Source organism: Geotrypetes seraphini, chromosome 6 (genome assembly GCF_902459505.1).
Source record: "Geotrypetes seraphini chromosome 6, aGeoSer1.1, whole genome shotgun sequence".
NCBI classification, from domain to species: Eukaryota; Metazoa; Chordata; class Amphibia; order Gymnophiona; family Dermophiidae; genus Geotrypetes; species Geotrypetes seraphini.
Genome location: NC_047089.1, coordinates 14,363,152 through 14,382,988, shown reverse-complemented (window position 1 = coordinate 14,382,988; position 19,837 = coordinate 14,363,152). Strand labels below are relative to the sequence as shown.

The following is a 19,837-nucleotide window of genomic DNA, read 5'->3' as shown; positions in this document are numbered from 1 at the left end:
CCTCCACCCATTGAAGCAGCATCTGGGCTTCTAAGCATAGAGAAGCACTTTTGGTGCCCCTCTGATGATTGCTATAGGCTACCACTATTGGGTTGTCCTGCAGTGCGCTCCCAGATGCCTGAAGCACCAGGCGGATGGCTCGAAGTTCCAAGCGGTTGATCGACTACTTCCTCTGAGAAGAGGACCAGTGTCTCTGCACCAATTGCTCTTCGCAATTTGCACCCCAGTCGTATAGGCAGACATCTGTTGTCAGGATCACCTGTGTGGAGATGCAAAGGGGAATTCCTTTGGTTAGAAACTGAAGCTTCAACCAGCAGGCTAGACTGCATCATGCTTCTGCTGTCCAAGGCAGCTGCTGCTGGAGCACATCCCTCTGCGGGCACCACCCGGACGCAAGTGTGCTCTTTTCCCAGGGAACCATATCCATGGTCGCAACCATTGATTGCAGCACCTACAAATAATGCCAGGTTGCCTGAGCTGTCTTACTCTGAAACACCTATATTTGATGCATATGCATGACATCATCACGGTGACATCCATGCATGGGCAGAGGCTCTCCAGATGGGCCCTGAGACGCCAGCAGGGAAGAGGGCCGGAGAGGAGAGGCACTGGTGCCAGCTGATTGCCTACAGCAGTAATTTTCAACTACTTCAAGCTAAGTACCCCCTAAATATCAACTGAGTACCCCAACCACAGACCTCCCTAGGCCCACCCAAGCTCTGCCCCAGATCCCATCCCTTTTACTAGTTGTAATGCATTTTTTTCCATTTATTTTTCATATACACACAATATGCACAGCAGATATAAATTCTCAAAACTGACACATTTCAATCACTATTGAAAATAAAATAATTTTACCTACCGGCGATCCTCTGCAGGCTGCTGTAATTAGCTTTAAAGGTGAGAGTGGGAGGCCAGGTGGGAAGCTGGAGGACGCTAGAGAGAAGGGGGAAACATGCAGGCCTTTGGTGAATCAGGCAGCGCTGGCGCTGTACTGCGTAGGGAAGTTAGCTGGTGGGTGCCTCTCTTCCTCCTCAGTGTGCCGCGGCACACTTGGAATCTCAGGAGGCACACTAGTGTGCCTCGGCATACAGTTTGAGATACACTGGCCTATAGGTTTGAGAGGTCTGCTGTCCAGTAAAGACTTCACCTTGCACTACTGCACACTGGCCCATCCAGACTTTTCCCAAAGAGTAAATATCTTTTTAAATGGTAATTTGCTCAAGGTTGACTTGAAGGAGGAATCCCATGCCCACTGTCTGATCCATTTTATTGAACTAAAAGGGATGTTTAAACGAGAACAATTTTTGAGAGATTTTCAAAAACCTATCAAAGGCTAACAAACTCATCCTCAAAAAATTCTATCCAGAACTATGTGTGTCTCTTTAGAATTTTAGTATATGCTTTTTCTAAACAACTAATTAAAGTAAAGAACAGGCGTATCATAACCATAAGTATTCAGATCATAGGACCTCCTATAATCTCTATATTATTCCAGGTCCATATCCTGTCTCCAGATTTTAATCACCTACGCCTGTCCCACCTCATCTATTTTATGTGACTCTTTGTAAAAATGCATATGCAAATGTGTACCTATTACATAGTAACAAAGTAGATGACGGCAGATAAAGACCCAAATGGTCCATCCAGTCTGCTCAACCTGATTCAATCTAAAAATTTGTTGGGGTTTTTTTTTTTTTTCTTTATCTATTTCTGGGCAAAAATCCAACGCTCTGCCCTGTACTGTTCTTATGTTCCAACTACTGAAATTTCCGTCAAAGCTCACTCCATCCTGGCCATTGAAGCCCTCCCCAGCCCATCCTCCACCAAATGGCCACATACAGACACAGACCGTGCAAGTCTGCCCAGTACTAGCCTTAGTTCTAGACTTTCCGGCATGACGGCAACATTGGACCGGCACAGGAGGGAGGACACCGAGAAGGGGACTCAGGAGCATTGCTGCGGGCCATATAAAAAGGCCAAACGGGCCGGATTTGCCACATGTGCTCTAAAGCAGTGGTTCCCAACCCTGTCCTGGAGGACCACCAGGCTAATCGGGTTTTCAGGATAGCCTTAATATATATGCATGGAGCAGATTTGCATGCATGTCACTTCCATTATATGTAAATCTCTCTCATGCATATTCATTAGGGTTATCCTGAAAACCCAATTGGCCTGGTGGTCTTCCAGGACAGGGTTGGGAACCACTGCTCTAAGGTATACATTGTCAGGGCTTCCAGTCTTTCCTCATACATCTTTTGGCGCAAACCTATTATATGCGATTCAAAAAAACGATGAAAAAGAAAGGCAACACTTATCTTAGATAGTATATAATCCATGAACTGGCGCTGGTTAAAGCTATTTAACTCCCAACGTCCTCCCAAAAAAAGTGGGCGTTTCAATCTGCAAATAACAGATCTTCCTCAGGAGATAATAACCAGTGTTGCCCCTCTACAAGTTAAAAGACAAAACTTATATAGTATACAAAAAAACCCACAGGAAAATGTATTAAAACCTACTGTGTCCCCTGTATATGAGACTAAAAACCCAAATATCTAAAATAATCTCCAAATGCAATAAATCCTTTCTGAGCCTTTTATTGGATATAAGCCAAAGTGTACAATATGTGCCTAAAACTTGCCCTGGTTGAGATTAAAGATTATTACTCACCAGAAGGACTCAAACATTTCTACTATGATATTGCGGCAAATGCCGCACCATGCTGAAAAAACAGTTCTCATACAAAGGAAACCTTTCTTATTTCAACTCAATGCGCCTGCCAAGATCTGTATAGCCGTGCGCTGCTGAAAAGGTAAGACAAGCCCTGAATTATGGGTGGAAAAAATACCCGGCACAGCGCTAACGTGATTGGAGGGAGTCATGTGACACCACAAGGTTAAAACTTTTAAAGGCAAACCCTGCCTGCATTGCGAACAGCGTATTACATGAGCTAAATGCCGACATCACAACACCCCTCCAACCATAAGACAACAAATGAAAAACCCAGTGAATGAGGCACAACACGTACGACCGAAATGGCCATGGATTGAACAATACGTGGCAAAGAAAAAAAAAATGTAACATTATATCTAATAACTTAAATGAATGTTGATGAAAACATGAAATGCACACAAAAACTTCATGAAAAAAAGAAATAACTGGGCAAAAACATATTTATTTATTTATATATATGTATGTGTGTGTCAAAACAAAAGAAATGAGAACTCATATACACAAATGTGTGACAAAACACAAAAAAGTTCTTTGTATACAGATGCACACGCTTATGTTTGGCTAATATACAGCACATCTTAGCAAAAAAAACAGGTACTATCCAAAATCAACATAAAATGGAAAAATAAAAATTGTGTAGAAATTAAGCATCCCATTCACGATTAAGTCCTTGAGGTGTCAGAAATTGACTTTCTGCTATCGTTTGCCTGAAGGTTGAAATTGCAGCATCAAGGAGGTATGTGGGGCACAGGGGGAGACTTGAGTGGGGGCTGAAGTGAAAGAGAGGCTGCACTGGGGGGGGGTTGGGTAGGGGCGAGACTAGTGGGAAGCAGGAGGGCAGAGCAATTTGGAAGGGGCAGGGGTCATGGGCAGGATTGGGGTCATGTGTCCCTCTTTTTTTTAGTTTACAAATATGGTAACCCTACCACAATGAAAGTCCTGCCAGAAGAGAGGCATGACTTCTCCCACTTCTAATCTACTTAGTATTTCTGAGTTATGCTATGCCTAAACAGGTTCAAGGCGACTCAGAATATAAGGAATTACAGAATGTATATACTTCATTATAGCAGTCTGAGGAGGGCAGAGTTATGAACAGAGTAATGGGGAAGGGAGAATACAGTTTTTATGACTGCACTAGTATAACACTTGAGTGTGAGATTTAGGTAATTCAAGTCAGTTGTCTATGGTGTACATGCTTTCAAAGAAGCAAGTGTTTAAAAAAAAATTTCAGAATCTGTTATAGAATGTTTCCATCCTGATCCAAGATTATTTAAAATTTGTTATTCCGCTTATCATATTTCTAAGTTGAGTACATAAATATAAAATCAGGGGGATATACATAAGGGTTGACTTAGACTGATGTACAAGAAGAAAACAAAAGGGCAGGGAGGAGAACTTCATCAGTAAAGTAAGACAATTAAGGCTAGTACAATAGGGAGGGGTCCTGCCCAGAAGAAATTCTACGAATAGGGGTTCATATATCAAAGGCATCTTTGAATAAGGACTTCAAATTAGATTTAAAATGGTCTAGTAGAGGTTCTTCTCTAATATTGATTGGGATAGAATTCCAGTTGGGTAACAGTTAATGAAAAAACAGAAGATTGAGTTGTCATAGTTTATGTAACAAAGTGAGGGAATTGACAGCAAATGTTGGGATTGTGATTGAGGTTATGTAAGGAATTAGAAGTCTATCTATGAATTCAGGGGCATTGGTTGAGTTTTAAAGGTTAGATATTTATTTATTTTTATTTATTTTAAAATTGTTTATACCTTTTAAAACCTAAACGGTTTACATATTACATACATAAGTTTTTAAAAGAAAATAAAAACACATAAACATAAGTAAACAAATTCTCAAGTAATATTTTGTATGTAATTCTATGTGATATGGGCAGCCAGTGTTCTTCGATCAGTAATGGTGTTACTGATAAAAAATTTTTGCTTTTGTTATGAGTTTGATCGCTGTATTTTGTATGATTTGGAGCGTCTAAGTTCTTTGTGTGTAATCCCTTTGTAAAGTGAATTGTAATATTCTAATTTTGAGATAAGGGAGTGTATTAGTATGTTAAGTGATGAGGGTTCCAATAAATTTGAGATTGAACAGATTATGCATAGCCTATAGAAACACGGTTGAACTGTAGCGCTGATTTGTTGGTGGTAAGTTAGCTTTCTATCGAAGATTACACCTAAGAGTCTTACGGGATGTTACTATTTGGAGAGAGATAGATTTGAGACTGATGGGAGTGGTTAGGGAATGTTCTCCTTTGCCTGGGAAAAGCATTGTTTGTGTTTTATTTGAGTGCTAGAATGTTAGTTATTTAGCCATTCACTTATCTGTTTTAGCTTTGGATTAATGTCTAGAATGTCCATAGAATTGTTTGGGTCTATTGAGTGAATAAGTTGGATACTGTCAGCATATGCATATATCGTGAAACCGATAGATTGACTGAGAGTCAGGAGAAGTGCAAGAAAGATATTAAATAAGAGTGGTGAAGAGAATGGATCCCTGAGGGATACCAGGTTCACTGGGAAAAATATCAGTTGAGATTTTATCCATGACGACCTTCAATGAGCGAACAGAGAAATAATTAAGAATGAAACCTGTGAAGTACCTGTTCCAGGTCTTGGTGCTAAGGGAGATGGAAGAAGTAGTTAAAGCGATTCTAGTTTTCTGGTAGATACTGACCAGGAATAGACAAATAGGTTTGAGTGGTTCAGCATTTTTTGCATATAGAATTTGGAACATTATACATGAAAGTTTGAAGGTGATAAGAGTTTTGACAGGTAGCTGTTGTAATTTCTTATAGTAAGGAAAGATAGGCTCAATTTGTTTTAGTTTGAATACTAGTCTGATAGCCTGTTTTGAATCATCTGTTATTTGTTCAGGAGAGTAGTATTTAGACAAGATGAGTAGAGAAGGGCTGGATGCGAGAGACAGGAGAGAGGAACACCTGTGGGGAAGGGGGTTAGAAGTAGAGAATGACACGGAGACAAATTTGTCCCCGTCCCCAAAGGAACTTAATTTCCCTGCCCTGTCCCCACATTCCTGTAAGCTCTGCCTTATCTGCACAAGCCTTGTTTTTTTATTTTAAAGCAGTGTATTGCAAACTGTGTGCCTCCTGAGATTTCAGGTGTGCCACGACACACTGGTGAGGAGTCATCCACGCTAGCTGACTGCCTACAGGACATGCCTCTTGCAGTGAGAGGCACGTCTTGTAGGAAGTCAGCCGGCGCAGATGACTCTTCTCCTTGCTGGCGTCTCTCCTTTCCACGCACCTCCCCAATGCCTCCACTAAAGCGGGACACAGCCAGCTGGGCTTCTGTGCACTTCGGGGGGGCTTCTAGCTGGGGCACTGGATTTAGTGTGCTGCCGGCCGGAAAGTTTGAGAGACACTGTTTTAAACTGTTTGAAGCTTGTGCAGATGAGGTCAGAGCTTGTAGGGATGGGGCAGGAAAAGAACTCATGGGATGGGAAAATGAGTTCCCATGGGGATGGGGAGAAATTTGTCCCTGTCTCATTCTCTAGTTAGAAGGAGAAAGAAGCACCTTCAGGAGAAGGGGGTGGTTAGGAGAGTGAGAGACGCAGTAAAAAAAAGTAGAGGATGGGGAGACCAAATAAATAAGGGGGGAGGGGGCACGCGCAGCGGAGTGTGGTCAAGGTCAGTGGTTCCCAACCCTGTCCTGGAGGACCACCAGCCAGTTGGGTTTTTGGGATATGCATGAGAGATTTGCATATAATGGAGGTGACAGTCATGCAAATCTGCCCAATGCATATTCATTAGGACTATCCTGAAATGACACTGGAAACAGCTCGATCCCGCAGTGATGCATTTATCCATTCTCACAAATACGGTAACCCTACACACGTCCATCTACATAACCCACTCAACATATGCAACTGCCCTCAGACAGACCCATGCACATTGGTCTTCCAAATAAATTCCCTTCCCGCCCACCCCCCCAAAAAAAAAAAAATTATTATAGAAATCAATGTTGGAAAACATTCTCGATCACATCTCGCTGTTAATCGCTTCTATACGCCATTATCAAGTTAACCAAACAACGCACGCATACGTATTTTCAAAATAGTTTCTTAGACGTCCACCAACCCCCCAAGTCCCGCCACTAGGAGAAAAGAGCGGGCAGCAGGGCGCGGGGCATTTTGGGAGAGAGAGCGCGAGCATCTCTCGGCGTCGTCCTGCACGCCTCGGCCGTTTGCGTACGGCGCGAGCACCGAGTCCCCCAGGCCGCTGAGAGCCGCTGTGGCCTCGGCAACGTCCCAGCTCCACCGACTCTCTTGTGCCTCATAGGGGAGAAAATAGTCCCGTTGAAGTGTCCCGACGCCTTATTAAACCCCCCCCCCCACGCTCCTCCTCGAACAAACAGACAAAATTGGACGACGATGCCCAATTTCTGCGCGGCGCCCAACTGCACCCGCAAAAGCACGCGGTCGGACCTGGCTTTTTTCCGGTTCCCGCGAGACCCGGCCAGGTGAGCAACGCGGGCTGCGCGCATTTGCCTTTAAAACGACGTTACTGCATGTTCTTGAGATTTGTGCGAACTATTTTCAGCCGGGCCTCCTCATTGCTTCCTACTAGTGATTTTTTTGTTTGTTTGTTTAATTGTATTGCACTGTCAAAGTTTGAAAATCAATAAAGATTTTTTTTTTTTTTTTAAACCCCAAACCCTACGTTACCCATGTTCTTGAGATTTGGGCAAAATATTTTCAGCCTGGCTTCCTACTAGTGATTTTTTTGTTTGTTTGTTTAATTGTATTGCACTGTCAAAGTTTGAAAATCAATAAAAGATTTAAAAAAAAAAAACACATTACTGCATGTTCTTGAGATTTGGGCAAAATATTTTCAGCCTGGCTTCATTGCTTCCTACTAGTGATTTTTTATTTTTAATTCTAGCTTGGATTGATAAGTCACTACTGTGCTCTAAGGTAACAGAGGAAGATGGGAGTTGATGAAGGCCCTGATGCTGGAAAGCTTTTGCTGCAAGTAAGACTAGCTGAAGTCAGTGTTACTTGCAAGGAAGCTCAGCCTTTGATGCTCAAAAGGGTATTTAAATGAGCACTCTTTGTAATGCTCAAAAAAAAAATACCCCTCTCTTATGGGGCAAAATTTACCAGCAGGGCTGGACTGCCGGTAGCTGTTTCGGTGTGGATTTTGTGAGTGTATGGCCTACATCTATGAGTGGGTAGGGTTACCAGATGCCTGGCTTTCCCTGGACATGTCCAGGGGTCCAGATGGCTTTTTGGTTTTGAAATTTTTCCTCAAAATTGCAGTGGGGGGGTGGGGGCTAGGGCAGGATTGGGGACGGGACTGGGGCATGGTGGGGTCTGGATTTTACTAAAGTAAGATTTGGTAACCCTGTGGGGGGGGGGGGAGAGACACTCGCACAACAGCTGCACCTTATCTAACTTCAGTTTAGTGCTCTCTATCTCCACCTGCTGGTAAGGTGGTCACAACCCACAAGTTTCTGGATTCATCTGTTGTGATTAAAGGAAAGTTTTCAGATAATACTGTACTTCTGTTTCCTTATTCAATCAAGAACAATTGCAAGTAAATAATGTGTTTGATTACCTAGTTTTATTTGGAGTCTCCCACACCCACACCAAACATGTAATAACCTAGGTTAAGTTTAGATCAAAGTTTCACATTAAGTAGATGTGTTATATAGGATTTAAACATGTATGTTTTGAATTCTTGCAATTAAAGTTTGTGCTTTATTTTTAGATGCAAGAAGTGGGTGGAAAACTGCCGAAGAGTGGATTTAGAGGATAAAACAGTAGATCAGTTGAATAATCAGTACAGACTATGTGCACAACATTTTGAGACTTCAATGATCTGTAGAAGTGTAAGTATGATTTGCCCTTCATATTAAAGCACTAACATCTGTTTCCCACAGCAAAAAAAAATGCTAATAAAGTCATGAGGACAATTCATATTAGAAATTCCTGGGCTCATTTTTTTAAACAGGACCCAGATGAGAGAAAACAAAAGGAAGACACCTAGGCTCCATGAAATTCCTTCTTGTTTTTTAATTGAGTGGCAATTTGACTTCATGTTTAATGACTTGTAGAAGTGTGTTCCCACTGGTTCTTCATATGTAAACAGTTTCAAATGTAAGAGGAACAGCATCTGCATTTTTCCCAATCTTGAAGAACCACTTCTGACTCAAAATATCTGTTGGAAAGGTTCATTAACAGTCCCACCAGAATCTCTGCTATTTAAGAAGCTCAGACAGATTAGGGCAGATCCACTAAGGAACTGTTAAACAGATCATAGAAACAAGTGTGTTTTTGCAGGATTGGAGGAGAACAGGTCATAAAAGTAGAAACAAAGGAAGTTGTTAATTAGAAGTAGCTAGTCTTAATTGGGCAGTGGGAAAATGTAATGGCTAGTGAAGTACTGTATATACTCGAATATAAACAGATTTTTGGGCCAAAGAAATGGCCCAAAAATGGGGGTCTCAGTTTATATTTAGGTCAGCTTTGATCCCTCCCCCCACTCGTCCCAAACCTGTTACAGGCCTCTGTTGGGCCTGCTGTGAGACCTGGTGGTCCAGCAGTAGTTCAGGACAGGAGGGATCCCTTCAGTCTCCTGTCCCAGATGACTAATAACTTTTACCTCACTCCCCCTCCCTGGTGTACCTTTTTAAATCCCTGGTGGTCCAGCGGTGGGGCCGGAACAGCAGGGATCCCTCCCGCCTCCTGTCCCAGCCAATTCTAAGTGATACTGTATTTCAAGTGTTTGTTATTTACTGTACACTTGTTGTAAATTATAAATGAATAAAGAATTTTAAAAAAATAAATAATTTTTACTTTCCTCCTGCTTCCCCAAGTACCTTTAGAGTCCCTGTTAGTCCAGCGGTTAACCAGGGCAGGAGAGGTCTTATATTTCAACAAGAAAAGCCTACATTAAGGGGAGCACATATACTTAAAAATTATTACACAAAGGGTTTAGTATCTTACTAATGACACTGAAACATTAGTGTAATTTTCTTATTAACAGGTTTCCAACATAGTATCATCATACAGGTAATAGATGGAAGTGGGCAAGAAATGTCACAAAGACTCAGTTTTTTTGTAATGTTGATTTTTAGGCAGAGAGCAGTATATCTGTTTCTGTTTGAAATTCATTCAGAGAGGTCCCAAAATGAAGAGACTTCCCTGAGCTTAGGGAGCTCTGTAAGAGAATCTTTCCCTAGCTAAAGGGTGAAAGGAGTCCTGGGAAAGTGAAGAGAGAGTGCCTGTTCAGAAGAGAAAGTTCTTGGTAGCATGGCTAAGGTAAGCCCTTTAAAATGTTGGCATGAAGATCTGTATTCCCAGAGTTAGACATGAGTTAAAACTTTGCTAAAGAGACTTTTGGCTGATCCCATGTGTTTGGGGTGGGGCAGCTGGTATTTCTGTTCAGAATCTTTAATTACTGTTGGTTGAAAAGTCTGTTCCTTAACCCTGTGAAGTAACGGGATTAGTTTACAGTGCAAATAAATTTCTTTGGCTATCAGCAAAGTATGTTCTGGCTTTGTGTGCAGCACTTTTCATAGAATTCCTGTTCAGCCTGGTCACAACGGTATTTACATTTTAAAAATAAATAGTGATAATCTAATACTGAAAATGTTCAAAAGAAAAACAAGACTGCAAGTTTGGACTCATTTACATCATTTGGTGGGATCAAGCAAAGAGCTGCTTGTAGCTGAACTGCCAACTGTCGGGGGATCTCATTGGATATGAATTGCATTTGAGAGACAGATAAAATTACAGCACTGATGAACTGGATTTCAGTGGTGCAAAGCAAATCCAAAATGCAGCGGTCCTGTTATTAACATCCACGTTAGGATTAAAGCAAAGTTGAAATTCATGAGGTAACAAGTTAGCAAAGATTCTGTGAGAAGAGCAAAACTGGAGGAGAAAGACATTTGTGGAGAAGATTGGCACAATGTGAAATAGAGTTGTACTGATGCTGGATGCAATTCTTCTTGTGTCAATGGAATACACATACTTTGTGATCGCAGCAGAGAGAAGATTCCTGTGATTAAATTAGCCTTTATGAAAGGCCAAAGAGAGAAAGTTGGGAGTGTGTGAACCTCGTCAGGTTGGACCAGTTGACCTCCCTGAGACCAGAAGACAAGAACTACAGAAGGGAAAGGCAGGCAAAAGGAAGGCGAATGAAGAGTGAAGAAAAAACAGCAGAAGAGCAAGAGATGGGGAGATCTGTGCTTGAAGTGGAATGAGGAGATTCATATGACGTGGTGGTAAAACCAATGTATGAAGCGCCTGTTGCATAGAGAAAGCTAGGAAGACGTAAGCAGAAATAATTGCTGATCATTTGGTTGCATGGCTGAGCGAAAGAGGAACATACTAAACTCTTCAGGCTATTGGAGGTAAGTCCTGTAATGTAAACCCTGGTTGGGAGGGAGGAGTGATGCATTGTGTTGAGGAGAAGCTACAAAGGAAGCTGGTGTGGATTGTCTAACCTGCATACTGGTGAACTACTATGGTGACTGCTTTAGATGGCAAGACATTAAGCAACAAGAAATGGGAAAAAATGCTGGATTCTGCTACTGAATTGGAAACAAATCCTGATTTTGCTCAGCTCAGTGATGAAGTGATCAAAGATTGAAGCACAGATGGCTATAGAATTGCAAGTACTATTAGACTAGGTATCTTGCCAAAGGATCTGGCTCTGTTGGAAAAAGAACCTGTGTCACATAGCGGATGGCTCACAACAGCTCTAAGGTTCATGAGACTATGGATTTCTAAGCATAATCTGAAAGGAAAGAATCTGAAAAACTTAAGAATGATTGTAGAGTTCTGTGTTGGGGTTTACATAGGAAACATGTTCAATATAAAAATAAACAGCAATTGGACACAAAGTCCCAGGCATCTCCTCTTCCAGCTGCAGCTGTTGAAAGAATAGTGTGAAGAGGTAAAGAAGATAGTCATGCTTTGTATGGTTACGGCGATTCTGTTTTACAAGCTATGTTGTGCAGTAAAGAACATAAGCATTGCCTCTGCCGGGTCAGACCAGGGGTCCGTCGTGCCCAGCAGTCTGCTCCCGCGGCGGCCCCCAGGTTCGTGACCTGTAAGTCCTTGCCTAAATTCTTCATTCCCTAATCATTAGTACCTGTATAGGAACAGGAGAAAAGAGATGTAGTGGAGAAAATATTGAAGATCGGAGGTGAAGGAGATAAGACATAGCTTTGAGACAGCAGGGTGAGACCTAGGAAACACCGTCAATACTGAGGCAACTACGCTTGCTCAGAGTCTTTGAGCCTTCTCTTATCTGTACCATGACAACTGCAGAGATCAAGGCATTTCTGATCAAGCCTATGGTAATTCCAGACTGGTCATCACACACCATAGTGTATAAAAATAACGACTGAGGTTGCTGGTCATGTGTACAATCAAGAGATGAGGAAACATTGGCCAATCAGACCTTAGACTTAGTGGGGATGGGCGGACCCGCTATGCCTAAGGCCTGATTGGTCCAGGCTTCTAGAGCCTGGGCCAATCAGGCCTTAGGCTTCGGCGGGATGGGCCGGGAAGGGGCGAGCCCGCCTCATTTCGACGAGGCGGGCCTACCAGCTGGACGGGCAAGAACCGTCTGGCCTGAAGAACAGGTTAGTTTGGAGGTTTGGGGGTTGTTAGCGATCCATATTGTCGGGGGGGGGGCATCTTCCCTCCTGCCAGCGATGGGTAGTGTCGGGGTGGGAGGGAGATCGGTAATGTCGGGGGGGGCAGCGGTTGGTAGTGTCGGGGGGGGGGGGCATCCGATCGGACAGGCCGCGGCCTGCTATACTTATAGCGGCAGAGAGATCCCTTGCCGCGATAAGTATAGCGGCTGCGTCTATTTACAATGTAGACCAGCATTTTGCTGGCCTACATTTTAAGGTTTCTTCCTCTACTAGGGAGACGCGTAGGGCCACCTAGGTTCGCCTAAGGCCCTTAGGCGAGCTTAGGCGTCTTGCGGGTCTCCCTAGGCTCCCAGAGGCGCCTTCAGGCCTGCCTGGGGAGCATTTTTTTTTTTTAAAACGTGCATCCCGATTGGCTGATTAGACAGCTGTAGGACACCTACAGCTGCCTAAAATCGGGACGCACTTTTGGAGAATCAGGGCCTGGGTGTACAGTATAGGCAGATATTACACTAAAAATATACTGTATTTTTAACAAACATTAGCATGTCCTGAGTTATGGGATGAGCCAAAACAAAAACAGGTCCAACAAGTCTGCAGTGAGGGTCAATCGACAAAACCAAGGAAGATTGTCAAGTGATGTGTATTGTCTTATTGTTTGTGCACTTGATGTAAGATTGAAAATGAATAAAGAATTTAAAAAAAAAACAAAAAACAACCCCCAAGGAAGAAAACTGCAGCAATGATGTACAAAGCACAGGAACTTTATTGGATGAAATAGATAGTAGTAAGTCAAAATGTAGTTCTCATAAATGAGATGGAAGGAACCGGCACGGTCCATGTTTTGGAAAACACTCCTTCCTCAGGAGTCCAGATAACTCAGTAATCACACTTAAAAGAATCATATGATGTTAAAGAAACTGGCATAAAATTCTTCAAATTTATCTTTCAGGTTGACCGTAACCTATCCCCATAGTTTTTTTCCTTCTCTGGCACCCCTGAGTTAAGGGATACCTGATATGGTTCTGACTTGCATTTTAAGTTTGAAGAGGGGTTATTTAAGAGATGATTCTAAAAAAGTTTTTCATTTTAGAGCCCTTATAGAACCGTTCTGCGGGAGAATGCTGTACCTACTATATTTGATCTTACAAGTCATTTGAACAATCCACACAGCAGACACAGGAAGAAGATAAAAGAATTGGTATGTTTGTCTCTCTCGGAATTATTTTTATCTTTGTGATATGCATGTTAAAATGCTGTTAAAGTTTAACACTTAATTCCAAGTGGTAGAGGCAGTCCCCAAGTTACAAAAGCTTGACTTAAGTATGACTTGTATTTAAAAATGCGGCCTCATTTGATTTCACTTCCGGAGTGCTCTAAAAATTAAGTCAGGCTGAAGATGATGTCTGAGGAACGTTGCTGCTACTGTCTTTGCCACAGCTGAGAGCTAATTAATGGATAAATCTTATTTTATCAACAGCTGAACCACTCAGTTCTACTCAGTATTTTGTAAACCTGCATCATATCCTCCCTCAGCTATCTCCTCTCTACTGTGTGCCTGCATAGCAAGTGAGCTTAAACTCAGATTTAGACTGATCTCATTGTGAGAAAGCTGTGAATTTTTATGCTGACAAGTACATGCAAAGAAATGAATGAGCAGTGTTTTCAGTGACATAGATTCCTACACTTCAGCAGATTCAGGAATGATGCATGAACATATTAAGAACAGTGTGGTTGTGCATGCTGTATCTTAGAGGGAACACTGGTAGAGACAGTTGGCCCTCTTGTCACCTGGAAATAGAGGTAAGTGGCAAGGAACTTAAAATGTACAAGTTCTACTCCTGGTAGAATTCTCCAAAAAAATTCTTAATTCTGTGTACAAAATTAGCAAATTCTGCAGGTTTATTTTTCAAAATTTAAATAATAGTTTTGCTAATTATTATCCATACTAGTCTTTAAGCCCGTTAGATTAACGGGTGCTAGAAAATATGTGTGTGTGTCTGTCTTTTTTTCTCTCTCTCTCCTTAGCCGCTTTCTTTCTTTCTGCCTTTCTTTTTCCTTGGCTGTCCATCACCACCCCTTGCCTGCTCCCCCTGTCCATTTTCCCTTCCTTTTACCTCCACTGTGTCCACCACCACCCCTTCACTGCTCTCCTTATGCAGCAGCAGCCCTTCTCCCTTTGTTTTACCTCCCCCCTGTCCAGCAGCACCTCTTTCCTTCTCCCCCTGTCCAACATTAGTCCTCCGTTATTTTTTCTTCACCTCCCCTGTCCATCAGCATCTCTTTCCTTCTCCCCCTGTCCAGCAGTAGGCATCCCTTCCTTTTTTATCCTCCCTCCTCCTTCTTATCCCTATGATACTCTTACCTTGCTCTGCCCCTGATCAGAGGTTCCCGACAGCTGCCCAGTTGCACCCATTGGAAAAGTTCCCACTGCCGCATCCCGCACCCCTCCTGACGCGGCTCCCGCTGTCCTTTCTGTCTGTCTCTGTCCCTGGCCCCCTTTGCCTGTCTGTCTTTCTGTGTATCTCCCTGACCCTGTGTCTTTCTTCTTTCCTTTCTGTCTCCCTTCCTCCCTCTGTCTGTCTGTCCAAAGCAGCATTCCATCCCCCTCCCCCCACACCAGTTCCCTGTGCACCTGCCCCTGTGTCTTTCTTATTTTCTTTGTGTTTCCCTTCCTCTCTCTGTCTGTCCAAAGCAGCATTCCATCCCCCTCCATTTCCCTCCCCCCACACCAGTTCCCTGAGCACCTGCCCCTGTGTATTTCTTATTTTCTTTGTGTTTCTCTTCCTCTCTCTGTCTGTCTGTCCGTCCAAAGCAGCATTCCCTTCCCCTCCATTTCCCTCCCCCCCCCCCACCAGTTCCCTGTGCAGCAGCATTAGCGTTTCCTCTACCCGCCCCTGTCCCTTCCCCTTCCCCTTCCCGCGGGCCGGACTACAAAGGTGGTGATTCCAGCAGCGCTTTTATCAGTCTCCACACGCTGCTTCGGGCCCTTCTGCCCTGATTTACTCTGGCACGTCCCTGATGACATCATCAGAGACGCGGCAGAGCAAATCAGGGCAGTAGAAGGGCCCGAAGCAGCGTGTGGAGACTGATGTACACGCTGCTTGAATCGCCATTCGGACCCGCGGGAAGAGAAGGGGGTGGGCGGCAAAGGAGAAACGGAGATCGGCGGCGGCGACAGGAGAAACGGATAACGTCGTCTGGCTGCGGTCCGGCTTGTGGAGGCGATCGGGTGGTGACGTATTCGCGCGCATGCGCACTCCTTCGGCCACAGACCTACACCGCACGGAACACGAAAATAGGACTGCGCATGCGCGAGTTAGCCTTTTATTATATAGGATTCCATTTAAAATGGTTTTCTACCTTTGTCTGGATGTTTTATTTTTCCATCATGTTGGTTCCAGTTTCTCTTTTCTGCTTTCCTGTTGTCTGCTAATTCTCCTTCAAGCGGCTGATATCCATTTGTCTTTTTCTACTCTCTCCTGTCTATTCCCTCACTAAACCTGCCTCAGACATATTGATAATTTCCTTTTTAGCACTTTTCTGCCTCTTACCCTTTCCCTCTTTTTTACTTTTCAGCTACCTATCAAATTTCCATTTTCTCTCCCTTTCCCCATCTTATCATCTTATCATATTTCTATCTTCTGTTCTGCTTCCTGGCTACCGTCTTCTCCCCCTCAGAATTCTACCATTCTCAGTCTTCCTCCACCAGCATAGCATAGCATAGCATCTGCTCTCCCTCTCTCTTTCTTCCTTCCTCACCCTCCTAGCCCGACATCTCTTTCTCCCTTCCCTGCTGCACTTACCCCCATAGCCAAGCATTTCTTCCACTCTTCCCTCACTCCCATTTTCAGGCATATCTCCATTCTACTCCTGAAGCCAACATCTCCCTCTCTACCTCCTGTGTATCTCTCCTTCCCTCATATCTATCCCCATTTCTTAACACCCCTCTCTTCCTTCCTTGTGCCCTATGTCAAATCTCTCTATTTCCCTCTTATGCACCATCTCTCCCTTCCATTATGTGCAAATTCATCATCTCCCCTCACCATGCATGTGTCCCTCCCCTCTGCCACCAACTTTCCTTCCTCTCCTGTACTCTTAAGGCTTGCTCCCCTCTGCCGCAGAGAGACTTCAGGTTAGCAGCAGGCAGCATGTGGGAATTGCTGCCGATACTGCGAACCCGAAGAAGTTGACATGGTCGAGATTCTGTGTGGGAAAAGGGAATTCCGTATGATGCGCAGTCACGCAGAATTCCATCAGGAGTAAAGTTCTAAGTTGCATACAAATCTTACGTTTTTAAAGCTGTTCTTAAGTAACTCTTTCTTCAGCCAGGGACTATCTGTATATCTTTTATTTACTACTCCTTCTCTTCTATTACAGTGGAGATTTATTGCTTTGTTACAAACTGAAGAGGGCACTATACTCCACTGGTGAAGGAGTAGCTGAAAGTTGTAATTGGCATCCTTCTGTCAAAGTTTGCAAGCACGGATTGATCGCCTAACATAAAGACTTCTATATATATTAATAGATTATCCATTAATCTTTCACTAATGTCCATCATCACATACTAAAGTTTAGTAAAAAGGCTCCTTAGAAAATTAACTTGAGATTATTAAGATTTAGGCATTTTTATTTTTGTACATAATTATCTCGTGTAATTACTGTATATGGTTTCCATAGATTCCATTTGAAAGCGTGCAGAGGTGGACAGTTCATCCAGACTTCAACCAGAATTCTATGGTCTTATACCTGGACCTTAAGCAGATCCCTGATCGAGGTGTGCAGAGTGAAGGATGGGATAATCTTGAAACAGTGAAGGAAGAGAAGTTCCTAGAAGATTATGTTATCATGCAAGTGCAGTGTTGAATAGGAAGGACTTGGCTAAAGTTCCAATATGTACTTTGTAAGATCATCTTGGGAAAGTGTTTGAAGCAGTACATACCTATTTTATGCAGCTCTAGGTAGTGTTCTTGCTAACCTGCATCAGGGCTTCCGGCTATCTTCTGGCTGCCTGGAATGGAGCAAGCAAGGATCAAACTGAGGTGGCTATAGCAGTGCAAGCTACGAAGGAGACCAGAAGGCCCTATATAGGTGTTTAGAACACAGTCCCTAGCTGAGTAACTGAACATCTATTTTTGTGTTTTAGATCTCAGGAGTTATGGAAGGCAGAGCACATTCATTCTGTAAGACAGACTACGCTTTGAACTTCATCACTTTTTAAAATTTGCTTTTATTTTTATAATTTTAGTATTTTTTATAATTTAGTATTATCCATTTATAATTTTATTCATTTTTCAACTTACAGCAAGTGTATCAAGAAATATGAAAAAATATCACTTGTATTACTATTATCATCAACTGAAATTCATGAAAGTTAACCTCCCCTCCCCTCCCTATCACATAAAAAATATTCATTTATCTTATATTATACAATATGCAATTTAGTATTATCAATAAGTGCATAACATCAAACAAGACAAATTAAAAATGAACTTCAATAAACAGATCATGTTCTAGCAATTTATGGCTCTTTTCTGAGCATACACCATTCCAATATGCCAACAGTAGAAGGAATTACAGTAATGTAGATGAGAGAAAACAAATAAAATAAGGAAAAATCTGTATAATAAAAATAATAAAGCCCCAACCTACCCTCTAATGGATTCCAATATCCACAGCTGTGAAAAAATTATTCCTGAGTAACCCATGCTTCTCCTTCTAAGAATGTTAAATTTCATGCCCAGTGGGACAGCTATCAATCTCATAATTCTTAAAAGCAGCAAATTTGTTCATAGAGCATCCAGGTGACTGTCTTTACTATGGCTATGTTTTAAAGAAAGCTGCTATAGGATGAGGACAATTTGTCTTTTGTACTTTGCGTATTTGAAAAAGGTTTTGGATATCCCTATTGCAGGGAAAGCTCTTTTCTAGGTTCTCCCAATATTGGGTTGTCACAACTATAGTCAGGAGTATTCCCCACCCCACATATACCAAGGTGTACATGTAGAAATTGGTGTATCTCTCTTAGCTTTTTGATTAGGCTGGGCTCTTGGGTACTCAAATATTTTCCATATGTATCCTTGCAGGCTCACAATCTATCTGTGGTAGATGGGGCAACAGAGGGATTAAATGACTGTCACGGGGAGCAGGCTGGGATTGAACTCATAATCTTAAGGTGCTGATGCAGCAGCTCTAACCACTAGACTACTCACTTCCACAGTCATCTCAGAAGAATGATGTGAATTTGACTTATATTCGAATCAACCTTTTCTCCCCCTTTTCTTGGTGTAACAAGTTACCTGGGTTTATATTTCAGAAAATAAAGTAATTTGTTTGGATTAAATGTGCACCTTTTTGCAGTAGATGCTCAAGGTGAGTTAAATTCAGATACACTAGTTATTTTCCCTGTCCCTGGAGAGCTCACAGCTAGAGAATGACATAGTGGCTGTTAGCTGCAGGTAACCCACCAAAATGGTGGTGGTGGTGGGGGTGCTCACTGCAGGCACGAGGACAAGGCCATCCACTGCCCCATGGCCTTGTTCCTGCAGTTAAGGGAGGGAACGTGCGTGTGGTCACCTCCCTCGTTACTGAATCTATCTCCCCCCTCCCCTTTGCGGTGCATTAGTAAAGTAAATTGCTCAAGCTGGCCGAGCCTGCCTGCCTGCCTGCAGTCGGGTGTGTGTGGGTGAAAGCTTCTCTGACGCAACTTTCAGCTCCTGGAACACAAGTCACATTAAGGTGGCTAAACTGATCTTTTCTGAGGCTGCGCAGGGTCTGCAGCCTGGTGGAAGGAATTACTAGCTTTGCCAAGTTCCAAAACCCATGAAAGCTGCCCTACCAGGCTAGCTGAGCGTTCAGTCACCTGCTTCAGCATAGGAGAGATTAAGCTGGACGAAGTGCCCCCTCCCCACGTGATGGCGCAAAAATGCTCTAAAAGTGCTAAAATTGCACAATCCTTGCACAATCCAGAAGAAGAGAGCCCAAGACCTCCATCCCAGCAAGTTTCCAGGCAAAATTTGCAGTCTTGAAGAAGCATGGTGCTTTAGAAAATAAAACAGCTAAAAATCCAAGATGGCCACCATCACAAAATTTGTGATTTTTTTCACATTTACCAAACTCAAAAAACAGCGATTTTAGGATTTTTTTTAAAGAGGGGAACATTCAGAAACACTCAAAACCCCACTTTTCACACCTTCCCTGATGTCTCTCACAGGCTGGTAGCCTGTGTACTCACTGTAACCGGAGAGGATCAGTTAGAAGTGCTGCAAACCTGCTTTCAGCTCTCACAGTAGCTAGATAAGAATAATCACTGCCATAATGCTGGGCATGCTCCTACAAAGCTGATCTTTGGGCTGCCAGTCAGACTATACCTCCACTCTTGCAGACCATTGGATGTGCACAGTAATGGGCTGAGGCACAATAAGGCAGCCAGAACCCTGCAAGACACCGCTGAGCCTTTTAA

The 19,837-nt window shown here is 42.9% G+C and overlaps 1 protein-coding gene across 3 annotated transcripts; it reads left to right on the top strand.

The window, feature by feature from the left end:
- Positions 1-6,898: 6,898 nt before the first annotated feature.
- On the top strand, positions 6,899-18,833 carry LOC117362722 (52 kDa repressor of the inhibitor of the protein kinase-like). Of its 3 annotated transcripts, none has more exons than XM_033949580.1 (4): positions 6,899-7,224; positions 8,475-8,595; positions 13,469-13,576; positions 17,056-18,833. In XM_033949580.1, exons 1-4 carry the CDS (start codon positions 7,136-7,138, stop codon positions 17,239-17,241), a joined length of 504 nt encoding a protein of 167 aa, XP_033805471.1. In that variant the 5' UTR covers positions 6,899-7,135; the 3' UTR covers positions 17,242-18,833. The 3 variants fall into 3 exon arrangements, with proteins under 3 accessions (XP_033805471.1, XP_033805473.1, XP_033805472.1); XM_033949582.1 differs by lacking the exon at positions 6,899-7,224 and adding an exon at positions 7,687-7,736; XM_033949581.1 differs by lacking the exon at positions 6,899-7,224 and adding an exon at positions 7,778-7,906.
- Positions 18,834-19,837: the final 1,004 nt, after the last annotated feature.